The 25,601-nt window shown below is 43.3% G+C and overlaps 1 protein-coding gene across 7 annotated transcripts in view; it reads left to right on the top strand.

Annotated features, from left to right (window-relative positions):
• MPP7 (MAGUK p55 scaffold protein 7) overlaps positions 1-25,601 on the top strand; it is a 311,912-nt gene that overhangs the window by 142,516 nt on the left and 143,795 nt on the right. Inside the window, exon 1 of one of the 7 annotated variants that reach the window (XM_045004399.1) lies at positions 874-933. The exons of the other annotated variants lie outside the window; for them this stretch is intronic. Coding sequence (XP_044860334.1) covers positions 916-933 — 18 coding nt within the window. The 5' untranslated portion in view covers positions 874-915. Of the gene's footprint in view, positions 1-873; positions 934-25,601 lie in introns of those variants that run through there. 7 annotated transcript variants of the gene reach the window in all.

Genomic DNA, 25,601 nt, shown 5'->3' with positions numbered 1-25,601 from the left:
TTGTGGTGGTGTTTACTTAAACTGAAGTAGAACACTTTTCCTGCGTTACCAAGGGCCAATCAAAGGCAGCTCATATATCTCAGTGTTAATAAACTGATAAATCTGAGACGTCCAAGGTTAACATAATTAATATCTCTTTGAACTGGGATTTTTTCCTTTCGACTAGGAGGCATTCTTGTTGTTGTCAAGGAAAGTTAATTTCTACAGGAGAACATCTCATGGGTAATTTTAAAAACTGTTTAATTATTGTATCAGGCTACTTTGCGTGTAAAATTAGAAAGTGTTGGCTAACCCAGCAAGGCTACACAATGAGAGAACCTTGTTGGAGCTGACAATGATGGTGGATGATACTTTTAGGGGCAGTGAACTCCAATTTGCACTTGGGGAAAAAAGAAAATGGAAACCAGTGAAGTAGTATTTAATTGAATAATGAGTTGCCATGCACATATTTTTCATTAGTTTGTTTCGCTATTAGTTAGGGTAACAGACTTTTTCTCTCAAGTCTTGCTTGCATTCATTTTTCACTTAGTCTCAGTGAAGTGAATGCTAAGTGCTCGCCAACATAACTAAGGGTTCACAATCTGACCATGTGTGTATGAGACTGATTCTTATGTTCCCTTTCTCTGAAAATATCTTTTCACCAGTCTTCTCTCCCTCCTGTGATTCCTTATGCACGTATGTACCTCTTGCACAGGTCCTACCTTTTCTCTTTTCAGACCAAGAAAGAGAGAAAAGTGTATGGTATGCTATGTATACAGTAACTCTTTAAATGTATAGCTAGCACTGTTAATAATAGCAGTTCCTTAAGCATAAATTTATTTTCAGAATAATCATCTCTATGCATCTTTGTAGAAACAACTGTTCTCTTTGCAGGTGTGGTGATGTCAGTGGAAGTTCACTTCAAACACAAGTCATATGCAGTCACAAACTATGGTATGTGAGCACTTAGCATATTTGTACTGTACATATGGTACCCATTCACAGTGGAACATCTAACAAGGTGCTGAAGGAATGAGATTTGAAAAAAGTTATAAGGCTTACTTGTCTACGTACTTTGAGGATGAGTAATTTTACGTTCATTATTATGACGTGACTATCTTGAGAATGCAATAGTAAGACTTAGTTTAGGGATTCATTTGGAGGTAGCGGTCATCATAGTGGTGGCACCTTCAGTTTCTATGCTGTAAAAAAAAGTTTAATATTTTCCCTCTTAATTGAAGTGCTCCACAATATACATGATGCAAGAGTCTGACTATCTAACCCTACTTTTCCTTTAGCTAGAGTGATTGCTTTTAAAAAAAAGCCATCCTGAGCCTTCTGTTTTCTAAAATGAAATCTTTCTGAAGTTAAACTTGCTTAAAAAGACCGATGCTTAAGAATGGGCCATTCAAAGATGCACAAACATGGATTACTCTGAGTAGAAGAGATTCTGAATCCTTTTTACTGGTCTGATATGGATTAGTTTACTTGCGAGTCAGCGACATTCCCAGGTAGGAAAATATTGAGACATTCCCTACAATTAATGTCCAGTAGAATTTTGTTAGTGAGTTCTGAGCAGGCTAAAAATGGAGAGAGAATAATAAAGAATACAAGTGTCCACATGGCTGCAGCTTAAAGTGTGCACTCCCTGAACTGTGCCAGCAGCATGTGTATTGCATCTAAGTGCACAGTTCCTGATTTAGTGGAATAAGAGTGAAAACCATCCTTGTACAGAAGCCTACACACCACTTAAATCTGCCTAAACAGACGTCCCTCTGGGCAGGGATGAATTTCATACAATACTATCATTTGCCAGTTTAAATTTTTTCGGTTTGTCTTAACTCAACCCCCTTTTTTTCCCCCCAATCCAAAGGGACTATTCCCCAGGGACAGGGTCGCATGCTATTTTTAAATTTTTCACACTTCAGTTCTGTGTGCTTATTATTCTGATGATCATTTTTTTAAAGCTGTAATTATTAACAAAAAGAAGTGATGGGGCTGGTCAGGATTTTTTTTTTAACTTTTTAAGTTGGCAAATGTTGGTTTCTTGATACTGAAGGTTTTTGCAGGAAAGGGTGAGATTTGACTAATTTTTCATTTAGAAAAATAATTTCATAAAAATTCAAAATTGTCAATTAGAAAAATAATTTCATAAAAATTCAAAATTGTCAAAAAAAGGGATATTTTGAGATTTTGACTTTGCCCAGTTTGAGGTGGGATTGGTTTTTGACATCTCAGATTTTTGTGGTTTTGGAAGGCAGTTTCCCACCCAGCTCTAAAAAAAAAAAAAAAAAAAAAAAGGCAGTTTCAGTTCTCTCATAATTCAAAATGGCTGAAGGGATTTTGCTCAGGCTTTTCTAAAATAAAATTTTAAATAATTTTTGGGGTGGACTCTAGGCATTGCAAATTTTAACCCCAAAAGGGAATATTTCAAGAAGTTAAACATGTGAAAATGGATGATGAGATGCTTCCTTATAGACGTTTTCAATTGTAGCTCTCCAAACACTTCATAAAAGTGTAGGAGAGAGAGGATGATCCAGTGGCTAGGGCTCTAGCCTTAGTCTTTAGAGACCTAGGATTAATTCTGTACTCTATCACAGACTTCCTTTTTGTCCTTGGGCCTCAGTTCCCCATCTGTAAAATGGGGATAGTAGTCTTTCCCTACCTTACAGGGGTGTTATGAGGATAACTATGCTAAAGACTATTAGGTGCTTCATTACTGCAGTAATGGAGGCCATATAAGTACCTTAGATAGATACAAATATTTATGTAACTCCAATTTGCACATGGGGAAATTGAGGAGCAGAGGTTAAATGACTTGCCCAAGATCATAAAACAAGTCAGTGACAGAGCTGAGAAGAGAAACCTGGTGTGCTGACTCCCAGATGTAATACAGGCAAACATTTTATTATTTAAGCACCAGAAATTTAGTTGGTCCATAAGATATAAAACAATCTGTTCTGTGGTACAGGATAACAGACCTTAGTCAATTGTTAATTTCATTTACTTCTCAGTTTATTGGGTGCATCCATCTTTCTGGGTTGGTACAGTGAAGATCTGTTTTAACTTGAAAACTCATTTCCATTCCGAGAATCCTGACTCAAAGTAGACATTTCCTGATGTTAAGTTCAGGTTGTGGATGGTTCTACCGATGGGCTTTCTCTTTTCTCTCCACTAGATTCTAAAGCTAAATAATTGTTGTTCCCGTGTGCAAGAAGTTTGAGCTTTGGAGCCAACAATTCTTCTTTCTTTCCCCGTGGTTCTTTTTTGTCAGATAGCTGAAGTGCAGGTGTCCAAACCAGATTTCTAGGTATAGTGTGACCTTTTATGAAGAACACTGTGTTGACTATAAAAAAACAAAACAAGTGTTCTTGTTTTTTGTCTGTTGAAAAATGGATTTATATGGTCTGCCAAATCCGTCTTTCTGATTTGCTTCTTGTTGATATTTGCCAGAAGTCCCAAACTGCAATGCTTACATGCCAACAGTGATTTCATTTGGTTAGTGAATATAGCTTTAACTCCTTTTCTTAGCCTTCAGCGTAGATTAAAAAGAAACCTTTAACAGATATGTAGGTTGATTGCTTCACTAGTGCTGTATATTTAACATAGATATCTCTTCTTTCCATAAAATAACTTGAGTTGTAATGTCCTTTATAGATTAGGTTTCATAGAAAATGAACAATTATATATTTGTTGAGCTCAAGTACATTGTTTAATCAGGAGCAAACCATAAATCATGGTACTACTTGAGTTCCAAAATCTTTCAAACAGTCTAGAAAAAAGTATTCAGTGGTTGTAATCATGTCAATATGACATCTGAAACACTGATAGTCATATTGAAGTTATCAGCATGTCATTACAACTAACTACTGCTCTGCCACAGCACATGCCAAGCAACAAAATGTTTATTGCTGCGTGCACATGCTTGTATATTTTAAACATTCACTTTTCACCAGTTTCTCAGTTCTTTTTTTAGTTTTGCTGTTTGTCTCTCCCAATTGAAAATAATGAGCTCCTCCCTTCTTTCTTTATCACAGACAGTCACTGAATAGGATCTTTCCCCTGATGGTTTCCTCTTCCCTTGCAGTAGCCCTGCTTCTTTTGTTTCTAGTCTCCATTCTGCCTTTGATGTGGACACAGTAGCGAAATGTGGACAGACACATGCACGCCACAACTTTTATTAAACTTTAACACAGGGCAGGGCATTTGAATCTTTTGAAAGCAGTACTGACACCAACGCAAGTTTAAGTCCCTGGGATGCACTGCAAGCAACCAGAATGTAGACTTGATGTAATATTTTGCCAACATCTCCCCAGGGCCAGACTGCCCCGCCTATGCGCCACTAATGCCAATTATTTTTGCCAAATCACTCTATATCTCTTAAGGGGAGGTGTCCGAGGGATGAGAGACCTGGGTGCCACCCTTGTCCCTGAGCACCAAGGCTCACAATCCCCTCCTTCATTGTCTGCAGGCTCCTGCCAAACTTTACTGTCATATCCTGAGGAGGCTCACTGGACTCTTGGTTGGTTATGGGAGTGAGACACAGGTCGAGGGCCACTCACCCACTCCTCATGATCCTCATCCACCTTGATGAGGCTCAGACCTTTGCTATTCTGAAACTCAGACCTTAAATCTCTGTATTAGGGTTTCAGGATCCCATCCGGTAGGAGCACAGTCTTCCGACTCATCACCACCCGCAAAGTGAACTGTCCCTTCCACGGTCAGGCCATTCCACCTATCGCCATTCCTGTGAACAGTGAGCCCATCCTTCCCTATGGGGCAGTGGTCCCAAGCACACAGTTTCCCAGCAAAGTTGCCTGAATGAACCCTTGCCCACCTCCAAGGCCACTGTTATCAGTGGTTCCATTAGGACAGGCCGGGGTCTCTCAAGTGCCTTTATGCAGCTGAACATGAACCAAGCTGAACTTCTGTTTCAACCTGTTAGCTGGTACCTCAGGAGAGAAACTGCACCAGAGTTACATGAGGTCCCCTATGTCAGGACTTCCTCATCCTTCAGTTTACTCTGAGCTACCCATTACTAGGTTAACACTAGGAGGGGTCCTTTTATTTTCCATTTGAGGCTACCAAGGCAAGTTCCTGTCATGTCAGATAACAAGGTAGAGGGGTGAATGGTGGTGCTCCCCTGCTCCGTATATGCCAGGTTGGATCTTTTTCAAGCAAATGCATGTCTTCTCTTCCACCTTCCTTCTCCCGAGGAAGGAATAATCAAACAATGTTCTACAATGGGCCATGATTGTAAGTGTAGTAATTGGAGGGATTACTCAGCCACCTTGTCTTTTCTAGACCTTTATTTCCCCTTGCATATGCAGCTTCTGTCTTGCTCTTCAGAGCAGGGAAGCATCCTCCAAACAGAGGAGGTTATTCTTCCGATCACTCATCAACACACCTGTAATCAGAGAAGCTTATGTAAATATTTCATTTCTCCCCGGTTGCGGGGCAGACTGTTTCAGCACTGCAGCTCCCGTCATATTCAGTTGTTGGGTATTGTCATATTCTGGAACTGAGAACTTAGTTCCATCTTTCCAAGAGTCAGATTTGTACCTTTCCTAGCTCCTTCAAAACAGATTTTTTAGCAGGGTGAAGAGGGTTCTGTTTAGTCACAATCAAACAGAGTGTTAACTCCAAACTGGCTTTCCCCTTTTGCCCTGTTCATGTACTTAAGTGAAGAGAATGAAGCAGGAATAGAGGCTCCAGGCCAATTGGATTCCCTAAAAGGAAGTCAAATGTGTAATTGCATGGGAGACAGGAGGTGAAGACGCCTTGGAATAAGAACTTCTCCACAGCAGTTAGAGCTACAGAAAGGAAGGATCGTAATCCAGACTGGGGGAGATATTTGTGTTTTTTTACTTCTGTCTGTATAGGACCAGTTTTGTCTGCAGTAAAAACTGTGCTGACAGCATCGTAAGTAATTTAAAAAAACAAGAGAGAGATCCAAGAAAACTGTTCTTGCTGGTCAGCCTGCTTACCAGCTCCTTTCTTAAGCGCAGCTCCCATTAAAGTAAATGGGATTTTTATTGCTGTGAGGGGTATAGAATGGAACCCCAGTTCTGTTGGCAGAAAACTTTGCCACCTCACTCTTCATCCAGCCTTCCAGACTGACATAAATCTATTTAACCCCAAGACTCCTAGTGATGGTCCCTTACGCACTTTATTTTTAAATTCTTATTCTCTATGCTGGATGTATTTTTCTACTTATTTTGCCTATTGCTCAGTCAGCCTTTTATCCATCATCATCATCATCATGTTCCTATTATGCCTCTGGGCAGTGACAAAGCTCCTCCACTTCTATCTGTTTCTGGCAAGTCTTTCAATGGTTCCTCAGCTGTGCCCCAGGTTTTTCAGCTTGGCTTCCACAGCTCTTTGCCATGTTGTTTTCTGGTGGCCTCGTTTTCACTGGCCTTCAGGTGTCCATCTTATTGCTACTCTGGTGATGGAATCAGTTTCATCCGAAGCACCTGACCGATCCATGTCCAATGTCTCCTAGCAATGATGGTGCTCAGATCCTCTTGGCTGCACTGTGTCAATAGATCTTGGTTTGAGATTGTTCTGGGCCAAAAGATACGGAGGATTTTTCTGAGGCAGATTGTATGGAATGAAGACAGTTTGGACGTGTCATACTTTCTCATTCCCCAGCATTCTGCACTATAAAGTAGTGTTAAAAGTATGCAGCTCCGATAAATCTTGAGTTTGGTTTTGGTGTTGTATTTTGATGATTTCCAGACTGTATTTAAGCTCCTGAAGATGTTCCTGGCTTTATTGCTTTTGTTTTAGATGTCCTGGCTTGTTCCACCTTTTATCCATGATAGTCCATTAATCCACTCCCCTAGTGCTTACAAGGTTTCTTAAAGATTCTTTTGGTAAATACTTTATCAAGTGCCTTTTCAAAGTCTACATGAATTAGTTCTATTGGTTCTCCTTTTACCACTCGACTCCTTCGTAACATTTCTAGCAACCTGGGCATAGTTTACCCTTGGGAATGCCTTGCTGGTTTGTCCTTATCTTTTCGGTTTATCCACTGTCTTTAACAACTTTATAAACTAGTCTGCTTTTGTATAGAGATAAGGTTCCCCAATCTAATTCCTGGGATGGTGGTTTTCCAAAGATAGATGTATTTAGTGTTGTGTAAAGATATTTTTAGTGAAACAGGTAATCTAAATGTGCTCTTTGAGTTTGTGGAGCTTCCATGAAAGTGCATCATTTTGTGCATCAATTAAAATGTCATTGAAACTGGGTAAATCATTTTTCTCCAGCACAAAGATGGTGATGGGAGAATTAATGTGTTTTCTTTTATTATCCTGTGGTACTGGAAATAGGGAAGCACAGCTAACCAGACAGCTAAAAGTCCAGTTGGCTGCAGTGCCAGCGGGGCAGGCAGGCTTAGTGCGGCTCCCGGGAAGTGGCCAGCATGTCCCTCTGGTTCCTAGGCCGAGGGGAGAACAGGGAGGCTCCGCACACTGCCCGAACCTGCAGGGGCTGCCCCAAGTGCAGGCTCCGCAGCTCCCATTGGTTGGGAACCGTGGCTAGTGGGAGCTGTGGGGGTGGCGCCTGCAGAATGGGGGCAGTGTGCGGAGAGCCCCCTGGTCACCCCTCCACCTAGGAGCCAGAGGGACATGCTGCCAAATCCTGGGAGCCGCGCAGACTTCCTCCACCACGGGGAAATGCTGGGGCATCCTAAGCTCAGTGCCACCCAGAACCCGCACCCCAAGCCCTCTCCCTGCCACAGTTCGGAACCCCCACCACCATCCAAACTCCCTCCCAGAGCCTGCATCCCTTCCCGCACCCCAACCCTCTCTGCCCCAGCTCGGAGCTCCCTCCTGCACCCCAAACCCCTCACCCCTGGCTCCAACCCAGAGCCCTCATCCCAGCCAGAGCCACCCCCTGTGCCAGCCTGAAGCCCCCTCCCAAGCCCTGAGTCCCTCATTTCTGGCCCCACCCTGGAGCTGTATTCCCAGCCCAGAGCCCACAGCCCAGCCCTCTGCCCCAGCCCAGAGCCCTCTCCCACATCCTGAAGCTTTCAGTCCCACCTCCCAGCCTGGAGTCTCCCCAAACCGCTCATTCCCAGCCCCCCCCCAAGTCCACACCCCCATCCAGAGTCCTCACCCCCTCTTGCATCCCAATCCCCTGCCCCATCTTGGTGAAAATGAATGACTGAGCGAGGGTGGGGGAGAGCGAGCGACGGAGGGAGGGGGGATGGAGTGAGCGGGGGCTGGGCCTTGGGGCAGGAACAGGGACAGGGCAAGGGTGTTTGGTTTTCTGCAATTAGAAAGTTGGCAACCCTAGGGTGGTCCCAGACATCTAATAATGAAGTTGCAGCCTGATTAAAACCATATCAATTGTCTCCTGTTGTTCTTTTGGTATAGCTCAGGGTTGGGCAAACTTTTTGGCCTGAGGGCCACATCGGGTTTCCAAATTTGTATGGAGGGCCGGTTAGGGGAGGCTGTGCTTCCCCAAACAGCCAGGCATGGCCCCGCCGCATCTCCAACCGCCCCCTGCTTCTCGCCCCCTGACGGCCCTCCGGGACCCCTGCCCAATCCGCCCCTCCCTGTCCCCTGACTGCCTCCTGCTGCCCCATCCAACCCCTCCTCTCGTTCCTGACTGCTCCCCTGGGATCCCTGCCCCATCCAACCACCCCTTCTCCCTGACTGCCTCCCGCCGCCCCTGCCCCTGCCTGCTCCCCGCCTCCCCATCCAACCCCCCTCTCCTTCCTGACTGCTCCCCCGGGACTCCTGCCCCATCCAACCCCCTTGTTACCTGCTCTCTGACCGCCCCAACCCCTATTCACATCCCGCCCCCTGACCACCACCCCGAACTCCCCTGCCCTCTATCCAACCCCCCCTACTCCCTGCCCCCTTACTGAGCTTCCTGGAGCACCGGATCCATGGTGCCCAGAGCACCAGGACAGGCAGCCATGCTGCCCGGCTGGAGTCAGACACGCCACCGTGCAACGTAGAGCACAAGGTCAGGCTGCTGTTCTGCAAGAGCCCCACGGCCCAGAGCATTGTGCTGGCTGCACTGTGAGCTGAGGCTGCGGGGGAGGAGGAACAGCGGAGGAGGGGCTAGGAGCTAGCCTCTCAGGCCAAGAGCTCAGGTGCTGGGCAGGAGGGTCTCGCGGGCCGGATGTGCCCCGTGAGCCGTAGTTTGCCCACCTCTGGGTAAAGCTGGACAAAGGGAAGGGTCAGAAAGCCAAATGACAGATATTATGGAAAGGAGCGGAAGACTATCCTTATACATTTATTTACCAGTCAAAAGTATCTTTTTATAACATGTTCCTTAAAGACTGAAGGTGAAATCCTGTCCCACCTGAAGCCAATTGGAATTTTGCTTTTGACTTCAGTGGGTCCAGGATTTCCATATCCCACGTGTTTGCCTCTATATCTTTGTAGAATTAAATTCTCTATATACACCCCCAAATCCTCCTATTAGAAACAAAGAACAAACTGAAATCTTAATTCAAAGTATGTGACTTTTTTTTAATACATTCTCAAGTGCTTTCCCTTCTGACTTAGGTGCCATTCAGCAAGACAGTTAAATACATGCTTAACTTCAAACTTGTGATTAATACTATTGTAATCACAGTTAAGCAAATGCTTATGAGTGTCGCTGATTTAGGGCTCTTAAATCTGGAATGTAATCAGGAGAAGGGGACAGGACATAGTAAATTTTTTAAAAATTAGCCTGCCTGTTGTCAGAGGCTGGGTGAAATTCTGCCTGCCCTCTTAGTTTTGAAATTAAGCAAAACTTATACTCATTACTTGCTAGACTAACTTTCTTGCTGGCTACTGATGAGTAGGAGACTACCTCTTCTACCTGTTATTCTTAACTCATTCCCCATTTAGATACTAAATGTCATATCTGCTAGAACAGGGGTCGGCAACCTCTGGCATGCGGCTCGCGAGGGTAAGCACCCTGGCGGGCCGGGCCAGTTTGTTTACCTGCTGCACTGGCAGGTTTGGCAGAACGCAGCTCCCACTGGCCGCGGTTCGCCGTCCCAGGCCAATGTGGGAGGCGGGAAGCCGTGGCCAGCACATACCTTAGCCCGCAGCGCTTCCCACTGCCCCCGTTGGCATGGGACTGTGAACCGCAGCCAGTGGGAGCCGCAATCCGCCGAACCTGCCGACGCGGCAGGTAAACAAACTGGCCCAGCCCGCCAGGGTGCTTACCCTGGTGAGCCGCATGCCAGAGGTTGCTGACCCCTGTGCTAGAAAATCAATGTGCTTACAAAAACTCTGTATTTAATATAGGTCATATCTTTCCAGTGTAATTAACTGGAGAATGTCCAATATATTTTTTGCAGCTATTATTTCATTAGAATTTTGAGTTACTGCAGCAACGTTTGTGTCATTTCAGTGTGTTCTGAGCAAAAATTATTAGTGCTTTTAAAAACAGGTAAAAGCTATATATAATAGGTACTCTGATATTATGCTGGTAGAGGCCTTCTCAGCACCTAGGTAGATGATAGATATGATGATTTTTGCCACTGCTTACTCGTAACTTCAGGACAATATTTTTTCTTGGCATATAATATATTATTTTTAGATGTCTTTTTTCTGCTTTTTTGTGCTAGGAAACATGAGTTAAATTTCAAAATGTTAGGTTTGCTTGTAAATGCTTGAAATTAAAAAAAAATCCTTCTTGAATGGTTGTGTGTATGCCTCTTTAAATTATGTGAAAAGTATGTTTTTTTCCCATATGAAATGCAGTTTGTAACTTTTCACATATATACTGTGTGTGTGTGTGTGTGTGTGTGTGTGTGTATATATACACACACACATACAGCTTTCAACTCCAGCAGGTTTTCTCTTATGAATGTGTCATTTACAGTAAAAATTTTGTCATCTTTTGAATATTCTGCTCTTATGTCAGCATTTGAATCGCTTCAGTTTAAATTATTTAGAAAATATGGTTTTGTGAATTTTGACAATAATTTGATAAATGAGCTATAATAAGTGGTGATGGAATTAAAGAACAGAGATGAACAGTGACTAGCTTATTTCTCATCACAAATAAATTGCACTGATCCCACTAGATGGTGCTAATTGATTAAAACATTTTCCTTTAGCTTGCCAATGACAATATATCCTTCTCTGTAATTGAAGTTTGCTAGTCTTGGAATTTTGGATGGATTAATTCTGCACCGTTGAACTGTAAAGAAATGATCTCTGCAAAATAAGGAACTTGTGAAGCTGAACTGAACTGAAACTAGGGCTAACTGCATTGAACAGAGGACTATAAGAATGCTCTTTACTGTACCAAGCAGAATTAAATCAAACTCTCCACTCTTTAAACTTTAGCAGGTTTTACTTGAATAGAGAAACTGAAGTTGCACAAGACTATGCCAAGGTTGCATAGTATGCAGGGCCGGTGCAACCCATTAGGCCGCTAGCATTTGGGGGGGCGGCATTTCAGGTCCTTCTGCGACCGCAGCAGCCAGATCTTCGGCCGCCCCGGTAGTTGTCGGCATTTAGCAGGAGGGACCTGGGGCAGGGGGGCGCAGGGAGGGCCGCCTGCAGCAAGTAAGGGGGAGCACGGCACGCAGTGGAACTGCTCCCTGCCCCAGCTCACCCCTGCTCCGCCGCTTCCCCTGAGCACGCCGCCCCACTCTGCTTCTCTCCCTCCCAGGCTTGCGGCGCCAATCAGCTGATTGGCGCCGCAAGCCTGGGAGGTGGGAGAAGTGGAGCTGTGACAGTGTGCTCGGGGAGGAGGTGGAGCAGAGGTGAGCTGGGGCGGGGAGCTGCCACACGGCTCCTCGGGCCGGGGGGAGCTGCCGCGGGGTGTGTGTGCGCCTCGGGGGGGGGGAGGGGAAGCAGCCTTAGGGTGGAGGGCTGCCACAGGGCTCGGGGAGGGGAGGAGGAGAGGGGGCGCAGGTGAAAGTTTCGCCTAGGGCACGAAACATCCTTGCACCCGCCCTGATAGTATGTATATGTGGAGGCATGGTTTTATATCAGTTTTCCTTGCTGAATGTTTTCATCAGCATTTCTACAAAATCTTAAAAGTTGGGAACAGACATTAGTGAAACTCCTAATGACTGAAGGAAGAACAGTTTAATATTCAGGCATGTTAGAAACATCTTTAACCATTGATATGGATCACAGAAGTGCTCCCATTTGGATGAATATTTTCATTAGCAGAAATGTGGAACCAGTAAATATTGCAAAATAGACTGGAAATTCAGTCGTTAGCACTGATGTAAGGAATAAAGACACTGATTGAAAGCAGTTGTGATGAATATCTGAGAATACTTATCAGAAAGTGTGAAAGTTATAAGGCAAAATGTATGTCGTTTACCAAACAAAGTAGTCTGTGTAAGAGATATTACATGCACTTTAAAAAGGCTATTTCATTAGTCTTCTAAGACAAAGGAATGGAATTGACAGTAAATAATAACTTAAGAAATTTATTATACCTACAAATCCATTAGTTTTGCTTCTAATCTATAAATGATACTTTAGAAGCTATGTAGAAAGAACTTGTCTTTTTAACAGTTAATTTGATACCTATTCTTACTATTTTCACATTCTGGGTGCAATCCAGACCAGTGAGGGGCTGTGTCACCACCTGCCCTGCAATCTTGGGTGCCTCACAATGCTTTGCTGATGTAGCTCCCCACCTGGGCCTCTCACAAACAGCATACAGGTCATACTCTGAGTGTCTGTGTGCATACCCCAGCAGCCTGTCAGCTACACATCAGCCACACTCTGGCTTCCAGGAGCCTTGGTTGCTACTTGCAGGGTGTCTCCAACACACTCCCTGTCCGGGATTTTCCAGAAAAACGTGTGTTCTGCACTGCCCCACCCTCCTTTGGACAGTTCGGATATTAGAGGGCTGTTGCCCCTGTAAGGGGACAATGTACAATAGTTATCAAACAGTTCAATTTAAACATCAAAACTAATTTAGTCTTGTCAAAGAATAAAACAAGTTTATTTAACTACAAAGAGAGAGATTTGTAAGTGAGTACAGTTATAAGGCATTAAAGTCAGACGTGGTTACAAGAAAAATACAGATAAATGCTTCCTAGTTACTAAACTTAACATAGACTTGGTTCAACGTAAAATCTTTACCCTATGGTCCTAGCAACAGGGCTGACCAAATTCTCAGATCAGAACCCCCTCTCAAAGGGCTGGTTCCTTTGTCTTCTCAGGTGTGTGTGTGTGTGTGTGTGTGAGAGAGAGAGAGAATATCTGGGATGTGTTTCCCCTCACTTTTATAGTCCAGTCACCCTTTGAAAAGCATTTTCCTGAGGGTTACTCACTAGATAAAGTTCCTTCCAGCTGTGAGAATGGAGGCATGGAGTCCTGCTGTGAAAGAGATTCCATGCTTGTTAAAATGTAAATCGATCTGTTCCTGTCCCCCTTCACTGCCAAAGGTGAATGCCAATCAGGTTTGATGACACCTGGCAAGAGGCATGAACTTGTCCTTTGTCTTTGAGAAACTGGTTTACCTAGTCCCCAGACTTGTCAGGTAAAGACACTTAAGTCATAATTTCAGCTAATGTTCATAACTTTACATATAATGTTGCTACATACATTTCACCATAATATTATTGACCAGTGAGTTACTAGTTTTCAAATGATACCTCACAAGGAATATTTTGTACAAAGATTATTACAATGGTGTGTAGGGTGTGAATACCAGGGTGCATTTGGTCACAACCATGTAGTGCTTATTTTTCATAGGTTTCTTTGCATTCCTTTTGGAGCTCTGAGAGATACCCATCCCTTTTAATTATCCCCCACTCTATATCCTCTTTTTCCAGCAACAATCATTTTGGCAGAGGACTATGTAATATTCCTTTTGGAATATGTTATCACTCCTTTAGTTGATCTGATTATTTCCATTGTTCATTGTGTGTGGCTTTCTCTGACCTTCTGACCTTAAGTCTATGAAAAAAAAAAAAAGACATACATTAATTTAGTATGCTTTTTGTAAAGAGTCTTGTGGCACCTTATAGACCAACAGACATTTTGGAGCATGCGCTTTCGTGGGTGAATACCCACTTCGTCGGATGCATGTAGTGGAAATTTCCAGGGGCAGGTATATATAAGCAAGCAAGAAGCAGGCTAGAGATAAGGAGATTAGTTCAATCAGGGAGGATGAGGCCCTCTTCTAGCAGCTGAGGTGTGAAAACCAAGAGAGGAAAAACGGGTTTTGTAGTTGGCTAGCCATTCACAGTCTTTGTTTAATCCTGAGCTGATGGTGTCAAATTTGCAGATGAACTGAAGCTCAGCAGTTTCTCTTTGAAGTCTGGTCCTGAAGTTTTTTTGCTGCAGGATGGCCACCTTAAGATCTGCTATTGTGTGGCCAGGGAGGTTGAAGTGTTCTCCTACGGGTTTTTGTATATTGCCATTCCTAATATCTGATTTGTGTCCATTTATTCTTTTCCGTAGAGACTGTCCAGTTTGGCCGATATACATAGCCGAGGGGCATTGCTGGCATATCATGGTGTATATTACATTGGAGTCCTGTTGGTTTCTTTCTTGGGTTTGTCTTGCAGTAGGAGGCTTCTGGGTACACATCTGGCTCTGTTGATCTGTTTCCTTATTTCCTCGTGTGGGTATTGTAGTTTTGAGAATGCTCGTTACCACCCTGACTTTATAATCAAAGAGGCTGATAAAGGAGGTGCTGTCGTCATCATGAACAGGTCTGACTACCAAAAGGAGGCTGCCAGACAACTCTACAATACCAAATTCTACAGGCCACTTCCCTCAGATCCCACTGGGGAATACACTAAGAAACTGCACCATCTACTCAGGACACTCCCTACACTAACACCGGAACAAATCAACATACCCTTAGAGCCCCGACCAAGGTTATTCTATCTGCTATCCAAGATCCACAAACCCGGAAATCCTGGACGCCCCATCATCTCGGGCATTGGCACTCTCACTGAAGGACTGTCTGGATATGTGGACTCTCTGGTCAGACCCTATGCCACCAGCACTCCCAGCTATCTCTGTGACACCACTGATTTCCTGAGGAAACTACAATGCATTGGTGACCTTCCAGAAAATGCCATCCTAGCCACCATGGATGTAGAGGCTCTCTACACAAACATCCCACACACTGATGGAATACAAGCTGTCAGGAACTAAGTATCCCTGATGATGCCACAGCACAACTGGTTGCTGATCTCTGCCTTTATCCTCACACACAACTATTTCAAATTTGATGACAATATATATCTGCAGATCAGTGGCACCGCTATGGGCACCCACATGGCCCCACAATATGCCAACATTTTTATGGCTGACCTAGAACAACGCTTCCTCAGCACTCGTCCACTCACACCGCTTCTCTACCTACGCTACATTGATGACATCTTCATCATCTGGACCCATGGGAAGGAGACTCTGGAAAAATTCCACCACGATTTCAACAGCTTCCACCCCACCATCAACCTCAGCCTGGACCAATCTACACGGAAGATCCACTTCCTAGACACCACGGTGCAAATAAGTAATGGTCACATTAACCACCAAAAACCTACCGACCGCTATGCCTGCCTTCATACCTCCAGCCTCCATCCCGGTCACACAACACGATCTATTGTCTACAGCCAAGCACTGAGGTACAACCGTATCTGCTCTAATCCTTCAGACAGAGACCAACACCTACAAAATCTCCATCAAGCATTCTCAAAACTACAATACCCGCAAGAGGAAATAAGGAAACAGATCAACAGAGCCAGACGTGTACCCAGAAGCCTCCTACTGCAAGACAAACCCAAGAAAGAAACCAACAGGACTCCACTGGCCATCACATACAGTCCCCAGCTAAAACCCCTCCAATGCATCATCAGGGATCTACAACCCATCCTGGACAATGATCCCACACTTTCACAGGCCTTGGGTGGCAGGTCAGTCCTCGCCCACAGACAACCTGCCAACCTGAAGCATATTCTCACCAGTAACTGCACACTGCACCATAGTAACTCTAACTCAGGAACCAATCCATGCAACAAACCTCAATGCCAACTCTGCCCACATATCTACACCAGCGACACCATCACAGGACCTAACCAGATCAGCCACACCATCACCGGTTCATTCACCTGCATGTCCACCAATGTAATATACGCCATGATATGCCAGCAATGCCCCTCTGCTATGTATATCGGCCAAACTGGACAGTCTCTACGGAAAAGAATAAATGGACACAAATCAGATATTAGGAATGGCAATATACAAAAACCCGTAGGAGAACACTTCAACCTCCCTGGCCACACAATAGCAGATCTTAAGGTGGCCATCCTGCAGCAAAAAAACTTCAGGACCAGACTTCAAAGAGAAATTGCTGAGCTTCAGTTCATCTGCAAATTTGACACCATCAGCTCAGGATTAAACAAAGACTGTGAATGGCTAGCCAACTACAAAACCAGTTTTTCCTCTCTTGGTTTTCACACCTCAGCTGCTAGAAGAGGGCCTCATCCTCCCTGATTGAACTAACCTCCTTATCTCTAGTCTGCTTCTTGCTTGCTTATATATACCTGCCCCTGGAAATTTCCACTACATGCATCCGACGAAGTGGGTATTCACCCATGAAAGCGCATGCTCGAAAACGTCTGTTAGTCTATAAGGTGCCACAAGACTCTTTACAAAAAGCATACTAAATTAATGTATGTCTTTTTTTTTTTTTCATAGACTTAAGGTCAGAAGGGACCATTATGGTCATCTAGTCTGACCTCCTGCACAACGCAGGCCACAGAATCTCACCAACCCACTCCTGTAACAAACCCCTAAGCTATGTCTGAGTTATTGAAGTCCTTAAATCGTGGTTTAAAGACCTCAAGATGCAGAGAATCCTCCAGCAAGTGACCCGTGCCCCATGCTTCAGAGGAAGGCGAAAAACCTCCAGGGCCTCTGCCAATCTTCCCTGGAGGAAAATTCCTTCCTGACCCCGAATATGGTGATCAGATAAGCCCTGAGCATGTGGGCAAGACTCACCAGCCAACACCCAGGAAAGAATTCTCTGTAGCAACTCAGATCCCATCCCCATCACAGACCATTGGGCCTATTTACCTGCTAATAATCAAAGGTCAATTAATTGCCAAAATTAGGCTATCCCATCATACCATCCCCTCCATAGACTTATCAAGCTTAGTCTTGAAACCAGATATGTCTTTTGCCCCCACTACTCCCCTTGGAAGGCTGTTCCAGAACATCACTCCTCTAATGGTTAGAAACCTTCGTCTAATTTCAAGTCTAAACTTCCTAGTGTCCAGTTTATATCCATTTGTTCTTGTGTCCACATTGGTACTAAGCTTAAATAATTCTTCTCCCTCCCTGATATTTATCCCTCAGATATATTTATAAAGAGCAATCCTATCTCCCCTCAGCCTTCTTTTGATTAGGCTGAACAAGCCAAGCTCTTTGAGTCTCCTTTCATAAGACAAGTTTTCCATTCCTCAGATCATCCTAGTAGCCCTCCTCTGTACCTGTTCCAGTTTGAATTCATCCTTCTTTAACATGGGAGACCAGAACTGCACACAGTATTCCAGATGAGGTCTCACCAGTGCCTTGTATAACAGTACTAACACCTCCTTATCTTTACTTAAAATACCTCGCCTGATGCATCCTAAAACCGCATTAGCTTTTTTCACGGCCATATCACATTGGCGGCTCATAGTCATCCTGTGATCAACCAATACTCCGAGGTCCTTCTCCTCCTCTGTTACTTCCACCTGATGTGTCCCCAATTTATAACCAAAATTCTTGTTATTAATTCCTAAATGCATGACCTTGCACTTTTCACTATTAAGTTTCATCCTATTACTGTTACTCCAGTTGACAAGGTCATCCAGATCTTCCTGTATGATATTCCGGTCCTTCTCTGTGTTAGCAATACGTCCCAGCTTTGTGTCATCCGCAAACTTTATTAGCACATTTACATTTTTTGTGCCAAGGTCAGTAATAAAAAGATCAAATAAGATTGGTCTCAAAACCGATCCCTGAGGAACTCCACTAGTAACCTCCTTCCAGCCTGACAGTTCACCTTTCAGTATGACCCGTTGTAGTCTCCCCTTTAACCAGTTCCTTATCCACCTTTCAATCTTCATGTCATGGTTCTTTGTTTATTTTGCTGATCAAAGCATCAGAATAAAGTAAGTTGAAAGTAGTGGGCCATTGGCTTTTTGTTTGCCATTCTAGTAGTAATGATTGCAAATCATTCAACATAGCAGTCTTCCTAGTCCTCTTACTAGAAATCATAAAAACCACAAATGTCTCAGAGATACTTGTATATATTGAAGGACTTCAGATAATGAATCTCAAGTTAAATGCTTCAGATTTCTGTCCCAAGGGCAACAAATTCAGTGCTCTTGACCTGGTCTTTCTGTTCTTGAGCACATCTTAAGCTGGATAGAAAATTACAACTGGGTATTTCTTCCCTTTTCTGTTTCTTACTTTAAGAAAACATGGTGAACTTCTGTTCCTTTTAAAAATAGATCAAAGTTGTTCATTGCAGTATTCAAATCTGTCGTCTTCTGAGTGTCAGATATCTGAAGATGATTGTTTTGCTTAATACCGAAGAAAGTTGACTTTTTGTGTGAATACCTAGTAAAAGTCTTGTAAGTAGAGGATTTTGAATTCTAAGCCAAATGCGATCCTCCTTTATTAGAGTATATAAGAATACTTATTTTCGACTTGTACTATTTTCAGAAACATGCTTTTAAAATAAATACATATACATACATATATAGTAACATACATATATAGTAACATACATATACATACAAATATAGTAACTCTTCAAGTTATTTGCTTCAGATTTTAAAAACAGGACTGAAGTTTCCTTTCCAGTTCAGTCTACTTGAAATCTACTTCTTTTAATTTTTTTTTGTACATTTGACTTTCTAAGACTTTGAATTAGTGATATACCCTGTTTCCAAGTAATTTGTCTTTATTTACTAAAATTTAAAACCAAGCAGCCGTAGAGGAAGTGTTAAGATGGTATTTGGGGGAAAATGTGTAGAGGCTTCCTAAAAATGGAAAACATTTAATACAGGAATGTGGTATTGAAATATGGTGGAAACTTTTTTCTTCTGATCATCACAAGTTCATGACTCTCTCAAAGTTAAATAGCTGTTTTTCTCAAGGTATTTTGTATGAAAATATTATAAAGATATCTGACATTTGGCTGCTTCAGTAGGGTTATTTGGAGTCACAAAGTCAACTGAGAGGGGAACAAATGAGGGAAGACAGGTAAGGGAGCGCATCTAGAATCAGTCACATTTAATGTTAGGTAAGTGCTGGAGGGTGGAGGGTTTTGATTGTGTGGAACATTTGTCCACTTTCTAAGGAGAGAGGGGGCTGTATAGTTTGGGTGCCCTCCACCTCAATAGAAGAGGACCATCTCCTTGAGCATAGGCTGGCTAGAGTAGTCAGGAGAGATTAAACTAATAGCAAAATGGGAGGGTAAAAAGAGGGAAGATATGAGCACTCAGCACAAAGCACAAAATCAAAATGTTAAGAACAAAATTAATCAAGGAACTAAAGGACATGAGAAGAAATTCTTGAATTGCTTATACACCAATGCTAGAAGCCCAGGTAACAAACAAGTGGGACTAAAATTGCTAATTTCTGAGCATAAATTCAGTCTAGTTGACTATTGATAGAGCCCTGCATAGATAAAAATTTATGTCTGAGGATATAAATGGGTATCCATGGAACCGCAGGGGTGAAAGGAGCAGAACGTGGGGCCGCTACTCGCAGGAGACAACACCCTGTGCCAACAGCAACTCCAGTGCACCTATACCACCCCCAGCCCTGCCCCCGTTCCTTCCACACAACTGTCTGCGTCTCCTGTCTGGGGATGCACACGCCACTTGAACACAAGAGCGCAACGAGGGACAGCTACCGGTGGGGCTGGGATCAATACAGCTGTGCCACAGGAGCTGCCAGTGCAGGGCACTGGCTCCTGGGAGCTGCGGCCCCACGTTGTGCATCTTTCGCCGCTGCGGTTTCCGGGAGAGCCCTGCAGTTGCGTGGATACCGGTTTATATCCATGGGTATCTGCATCCATGGGTATAAATTTGTATCCACAGAGGGCTCTAACTATTGGTATTATTGAAACCCGGTGGGATGATTTGCATGGTTAGAATGTTAAAATGAATGGTTATTACCTATTTAGGAAAGGCAAAAGGGAAGGGAGAGTGGCACTCTGTCAGAAATGGCATTACATGTTTCCGAGTCACTGATAACTCAGAAGAAAATGATCTTGAATTCTACTGGGTCAATGTCCTAACAGATAATGCACAAGTGCACAAGATGGGATACTAGTTTCCTATATGATACAGACCACCAGATCACACTAAGGAACCACTTGTTTATGCACCTATCTATTATGTATAGGAAAAAAACAACTATAAGATCATGGGAGACTTCAGCTTGAGTGACTCATGCTGGAGGTCTCATGTTGCCTGTACTAAAATGTACTTGAAATTTCTGAACATTATAGATGACAATTTCCTAATTCAGAAAGTGTTGCAGCCAATACAGCGGAATTCTTTATTAGACCATGTCCTATCAGATAAAGGGGAACTGATCACAGAACTAAAAATAAATAGTAGCTTAGTTACAAAATGAGCATGACTTGACCATATTTATAATATATTATAATATGCAAGCGGAATAAAGTCCAGACCAGTAATATATATACTTGGTGCTTTAATAAAGCTGAAAACAATTATGAGCCAGATGAGCTGGGAGGAAAAATTTAATCAGAAAAATGTGGAAGATAATTAGGAATCATTTAAGAACAACTTGCTAGATGTCCAAAAAAGCCACCATTGAGGAAAAAGGCCATACTGGTTAAAAAAAAAATCTGGTTTAGAGGGCAGTGAAGACAGCTGTAACAAATACAAATAATATATGACAAATGGAAGAAAGGGGAAGTTGATAGGAATGAATGTAAATCAGAAGTTAGGAACTGTAGAAAATTGATGAAGGAAACCAAAGTAAACAAGGAGAAATCTATGGCAGGCAGAATTAAGGACAGTAAGGAGTTATTTAAATATATTAGAAATAAAAAGAATCCTGACTCTGGTATTTGTACATTACTAGATAGAAATGGTAGAATTATCAATAGTAATGAAAAAAGGCCAAAGTGCTTAATTTCTGTTCTGTATTTAGGGAAGAAAACATGATAATCTCCTCATATGGTGGTGATAGCACTCTTTCCATTTCATTAGTACTACTAATAGCTACTAAAGTTAGACATGTTTAAATCATCAGGTGAAGATAACTTGCATCCAAGAGTTTTAAAATAGCTGGCTGAGGCGCTCACTGGATCATTAATGTTGATTTTGAATAAGTCTTAGAGCACTGAGTAAGTTCCAGAAAACTGGAAGAAAGCTAATGTGCTAGTTTTTAAAAAGGGTAGATTGGATAACCTGAGTAATCATAAATCTTTCAGTCTGATATTTATCCTGGGCAAAATAATTGTGTGCTTGATATGGGACTCAGTTAATGAAGAATTAAAGGAGGGTAGTGTAATTAATGCAAATGAACATGATTTATGGAAGATAGATACTGTCAAACTAGATGATTTTTTATGAGAATACAGATTTGGTTGATAAAGGTAATAATGTTGATGTAATAGACTTCTGTAAGGCGTTTAACTTGGTACTGTATAACATTTTGACTGAAAAACTAGAACAATATAAAATTAACGTGACACACATTAAATGGATTAAAAACTGGCCAACTGATAGGTCTCAAAATGTAATTGTAAACATGGAATCATCATCAAGCGAGTTTGTTTCCCGAGGGATCATAAGAACGGCCGTACTGGGTCAGACCAAAGGTCCATCTAGCCCAGTATCCTGTCTTCCGACAGCAGCCAATGACAGGTGCCCCAGAGTGAATGAACATAACAGGTAATCATCAAGTGATCCATTCCCTGTCATTTATTCCAATTTCGACAAACAGAGGCTAGGGACACCATCTCTACCCATCCTGGCTAATAGCCATTGATGGACCTATCCTCCATGAATTTATCTACCGTATATACTCGTTCATTAGCCCGTTCGTTTATAAGCCGACCCCCCAAAATGGATAGGTAAAAATAGCAAAAACGGTATGACCCTTTCATAAGCCAACCCTATATTTCAGGGGTTGGAAGACTTTGGCTCCCGGCCCGTCAGGGTAAGCCGCTGGTGCGTTGGGACATTTTGTTTACTTGAAGAGTCTGCAGGCATGGAGCCCCTTAGCTCCCTGTGGCTGCAGTTCGCCTGGGAATGGCGAACCGTGGCCACAGGGAGTTGAGGGGCTCCATGCCTGCAGATGCTCCAGGTAAACAAAACAACAATGTATTAGATATTCAATTCAATGATTCCATAGAGTTTAAAATCATCAAATTTTGGTGTAGACCCATTTATAAGCCAACTCCCGCTCGTTGATGCTTCACCTTTTTACCAAAATATTTGAGTATGAACGAGTATATATGGTAGTTCTTTTTTGAACCCTGTTATAGTCTTGGCCTTCACAACATCCTCTGCAAAGAGTTCCACAGGTTGACTGTGCGTTGTGTGAAGAAATACTTCCTTTTGTTTGTTTTAAACCGTCTGCCTATTACTTTCACTTGGTGAACCCTAGTTCTTGTGTTATGAGAAGGAGTAAATAACACTTCCTTATTTATTTTGTCCACACCAGTCATGATTTTATAGATCTCAATCATATCTCCCACCTTAGTCATCTCTTTTCCAAGCTGAAAAGTCCCAGCCTTATTAATCTCTCCTCAGATGGAAGCCATTCCATACCCCTAGTCATTTTTGTTGCCCTTTTCTGAACCTTTTCCAATTCCAATATATTTCTTTTGAGATTAGGTGATCACATCTGCACCCAGTATTCAAGATGTGGGTGGTACCGTGAATTTATATAGAGGCAATATATCATATCTATCCCTTTCTTAATGATTCTCAACATTCTGTTTGCTTTTTTGACTGTCACTGCACATTGAGTGGATGTTTTCAGAGAACTATCCACAATGATTCCAAGGTCACTTTCTTGAGTGGTAACAGCTAATTTAGGGGTGGGCAGACTACGACCCGTGGGTCACATCCGGCCCACCACCCGGTTTAATCAGGCCCTCGAGCTCCTGCTGGAGAGTGGGGTCGGGGGCCATTCCGCGTGCACGTGCTGCAGCTCCCCGAAGCAGCGGCATGTCCCCCTCTGGCTCCTACATTTAGGGGCAGCCAGGGGCTCCACATGCTTCCCCCGCAGCTCCCATTGGCCGGGAACTGCAACCAATGGGAGCTGCAGGGGCAGCGCCTGCGGACAGGGCAGCGCGCAGAGCCGCCTGGTCACACTTCCGCATAGGAGCTGGAGGTGGGATGTGCCGCTGCTTTCGGGAGCTGCTTGAGGTAAGTGCTGCCTGGAGCCTGTACCCTTGAGCCCCTCCCACACCCCAACCCCTTGCACCAGCCCTGATCCCCCTCCTGCCCTCTGAATGCCTCGATACCAGACTGGAGCACCCTCCTGCACTCCAAATTCCTCACCTCCAGCCCCATCCCAGAGCCTGCACCTCCAGCTGGAGCACTCACAGCCCCCCCCCCCCCCAGCCTGGAACCCCCTCCTGCACCCTGAACTTCTAATTTCTGGCCCCACCCCAGAGCCCTCACCCCCATCCAGAGCCCTCCCCGTGCCCCATCCAACAGACCCAGGCCTGATCCCGCTCTGAACCCCCCTGCAGCACCCTCCTACACCCCAAATCCCTCATCCCCAGCCCCACCCCAGAACCCGCACCTCCAGTCAGAGCCCACATCCCAACCCCCTGCCCCAGCCTGGAGCCCCCTCCCACACCCTGAACTTCTAATTTCTGGCCCCACCCCAGAGCCCTCACCCCCATCCAGAGCCCTTACACCCCCTCCCAAAATGTACTAGATGCTGGATCAACATTTGATAGGAGACGTCCTTTGTGACCTGTGCTTGAGCATAGCATTTTGGCCTGTGACTCAGTGCATTCCTTGCTTGGAGGAATTTGGGCATGAGCATTTACAGTTTAAAAGGTCAAGTTGGTTGCAATGTTAGGCTAACTTTCCTATCTCACTGTATATAAATCCAGTTCTGGTTATTTGGCCAACTTTTAAAAACTGGCTGCCTTGCTTAACTTAAAATGCACAATCTTTCTTCAGAAGAGGAATGAAACAGTTCTTAAAATAGTCAAAATATTTTTCTGCACACTATTGCCACTTACTCTCTGATGTTAGAACACCAAGTCCTAGAAGTAGACACACATATACTTCAGCAACAAGTTTCACCATCCCTGGGCTTATTTCCTGGACTACTGAAGTTTGGGTCAGTTAGGGGGCCTACATTACTTGGACTTCAAGGGAAGATGAAGGCTGTCTTCTCTCTACTTGCTGATGTGCAAAATTACATTATGACTTCTGTCTGAGAGAGCTGCGGTCTCTGTGTTCTCAGACAAAGTGAAGATACTCTAATGGTGGCCTTTTAACAGAGAGAAGTTAAATAGAATATATTGAGCGGCAAATTGAGAACTCCAGGATTACAGGGGAGGCAAAATTTCAATTAAAGAATTTAAATTGTCCTTAGGGTTAATGCCAGGTGAAGGAAAAGAACTACTCTAATCAGATGCTTGAGAAGTCAACACCATGCAAGCAAAAAGCTAGACTGTGTTTATAGATACCTGAGTGACAGTAATCTAAAGTTAAATCTTTGCCTTGTAAATAATTCTTTTGAATTTTATCACTTTTTGTCACATCTTAAACGACAGCTGAAGAGAGCAGCCAATTCAGTAGATAAGTCAGTGGGCTAGGAGTTGGACCACGGTTCTATTCAAAGCCTTGCCACTTACTCACTTTATGGCCTTGATCAGTCTGCTTTTTAACTTAGTTTTATTTTATAGATGGGAAAACTGGTATTTAATCTCCCTCATAAAGTGTGTTGAGATCTCTGAATGAAAAGTGCTATCTAATGTCAAGCATTACTATTTTTATAATGGTAATTGTTGCATAAGTTTGACAAATGCTGGTTTATTGTCCATCAGTTCAGTTCATTGACTCTTTGGCAATGCTATACACCCACCATATTCTTAGAGTGGAATGTGTTACTCATGCTCGAGCACAAACACAAAAACTGATGTAGATAGATGATATAGATATCAAGAGGAAGACCATGGTCAGGGTAGGACCGTTACTCAAATGCGGGGTTGGGGGAATAATAACAGAAAAACAATAACAGGAAATATGGAAATGGCAGAGGTGCTTAATGACTTCTTTGTTTCGGTTTTCACCAAGAAGGTTGGTGGTGATTGGATATTCAGCATAGTGAATACCAGTGAAAATGAGGTAGGATCAGAGGCTAAAATAGGAATAGAACAAGTTAAAAATTACTTAGACAAATTAGATGTCTTCAAGTCACCAGGGCCTGATGAAATGCATCCTAGAATACTCCAGGAGCTGACTTAGTAGATATCTGAGCCATTAGTGATTATCTTTGAAATGTCATGGAAGATGGGAGAGATTCCAGAAGACTGGAAAAGGGCAAATATAGTGCCAATCTATAAAAAGGGAAATAAGGACAACCCAGGAAAATTACAGACCAATCAGCTTAACTTCTGTACCTGGAAAGGTAATGGAGCAAATA

The sequence above is a fragment of the Mauremys mutica genome, chromosome 2, assembly GCF_020497125.1.
Source record: "Mauremys mutica isolate MM-2020 ecotype Southern chromosome 2, ASM2049712v1, whole genome shotgun sequence".
NCBI lineage: Eukaryota > Metazoa > Chordata > Testudines > Geoemydidae > Mauremys > Mauremys mutica.
Note: the sequence above shows the minus strand (reverse complement) of the source record. Positions and strands in the feature narration are given on the sequence as shown.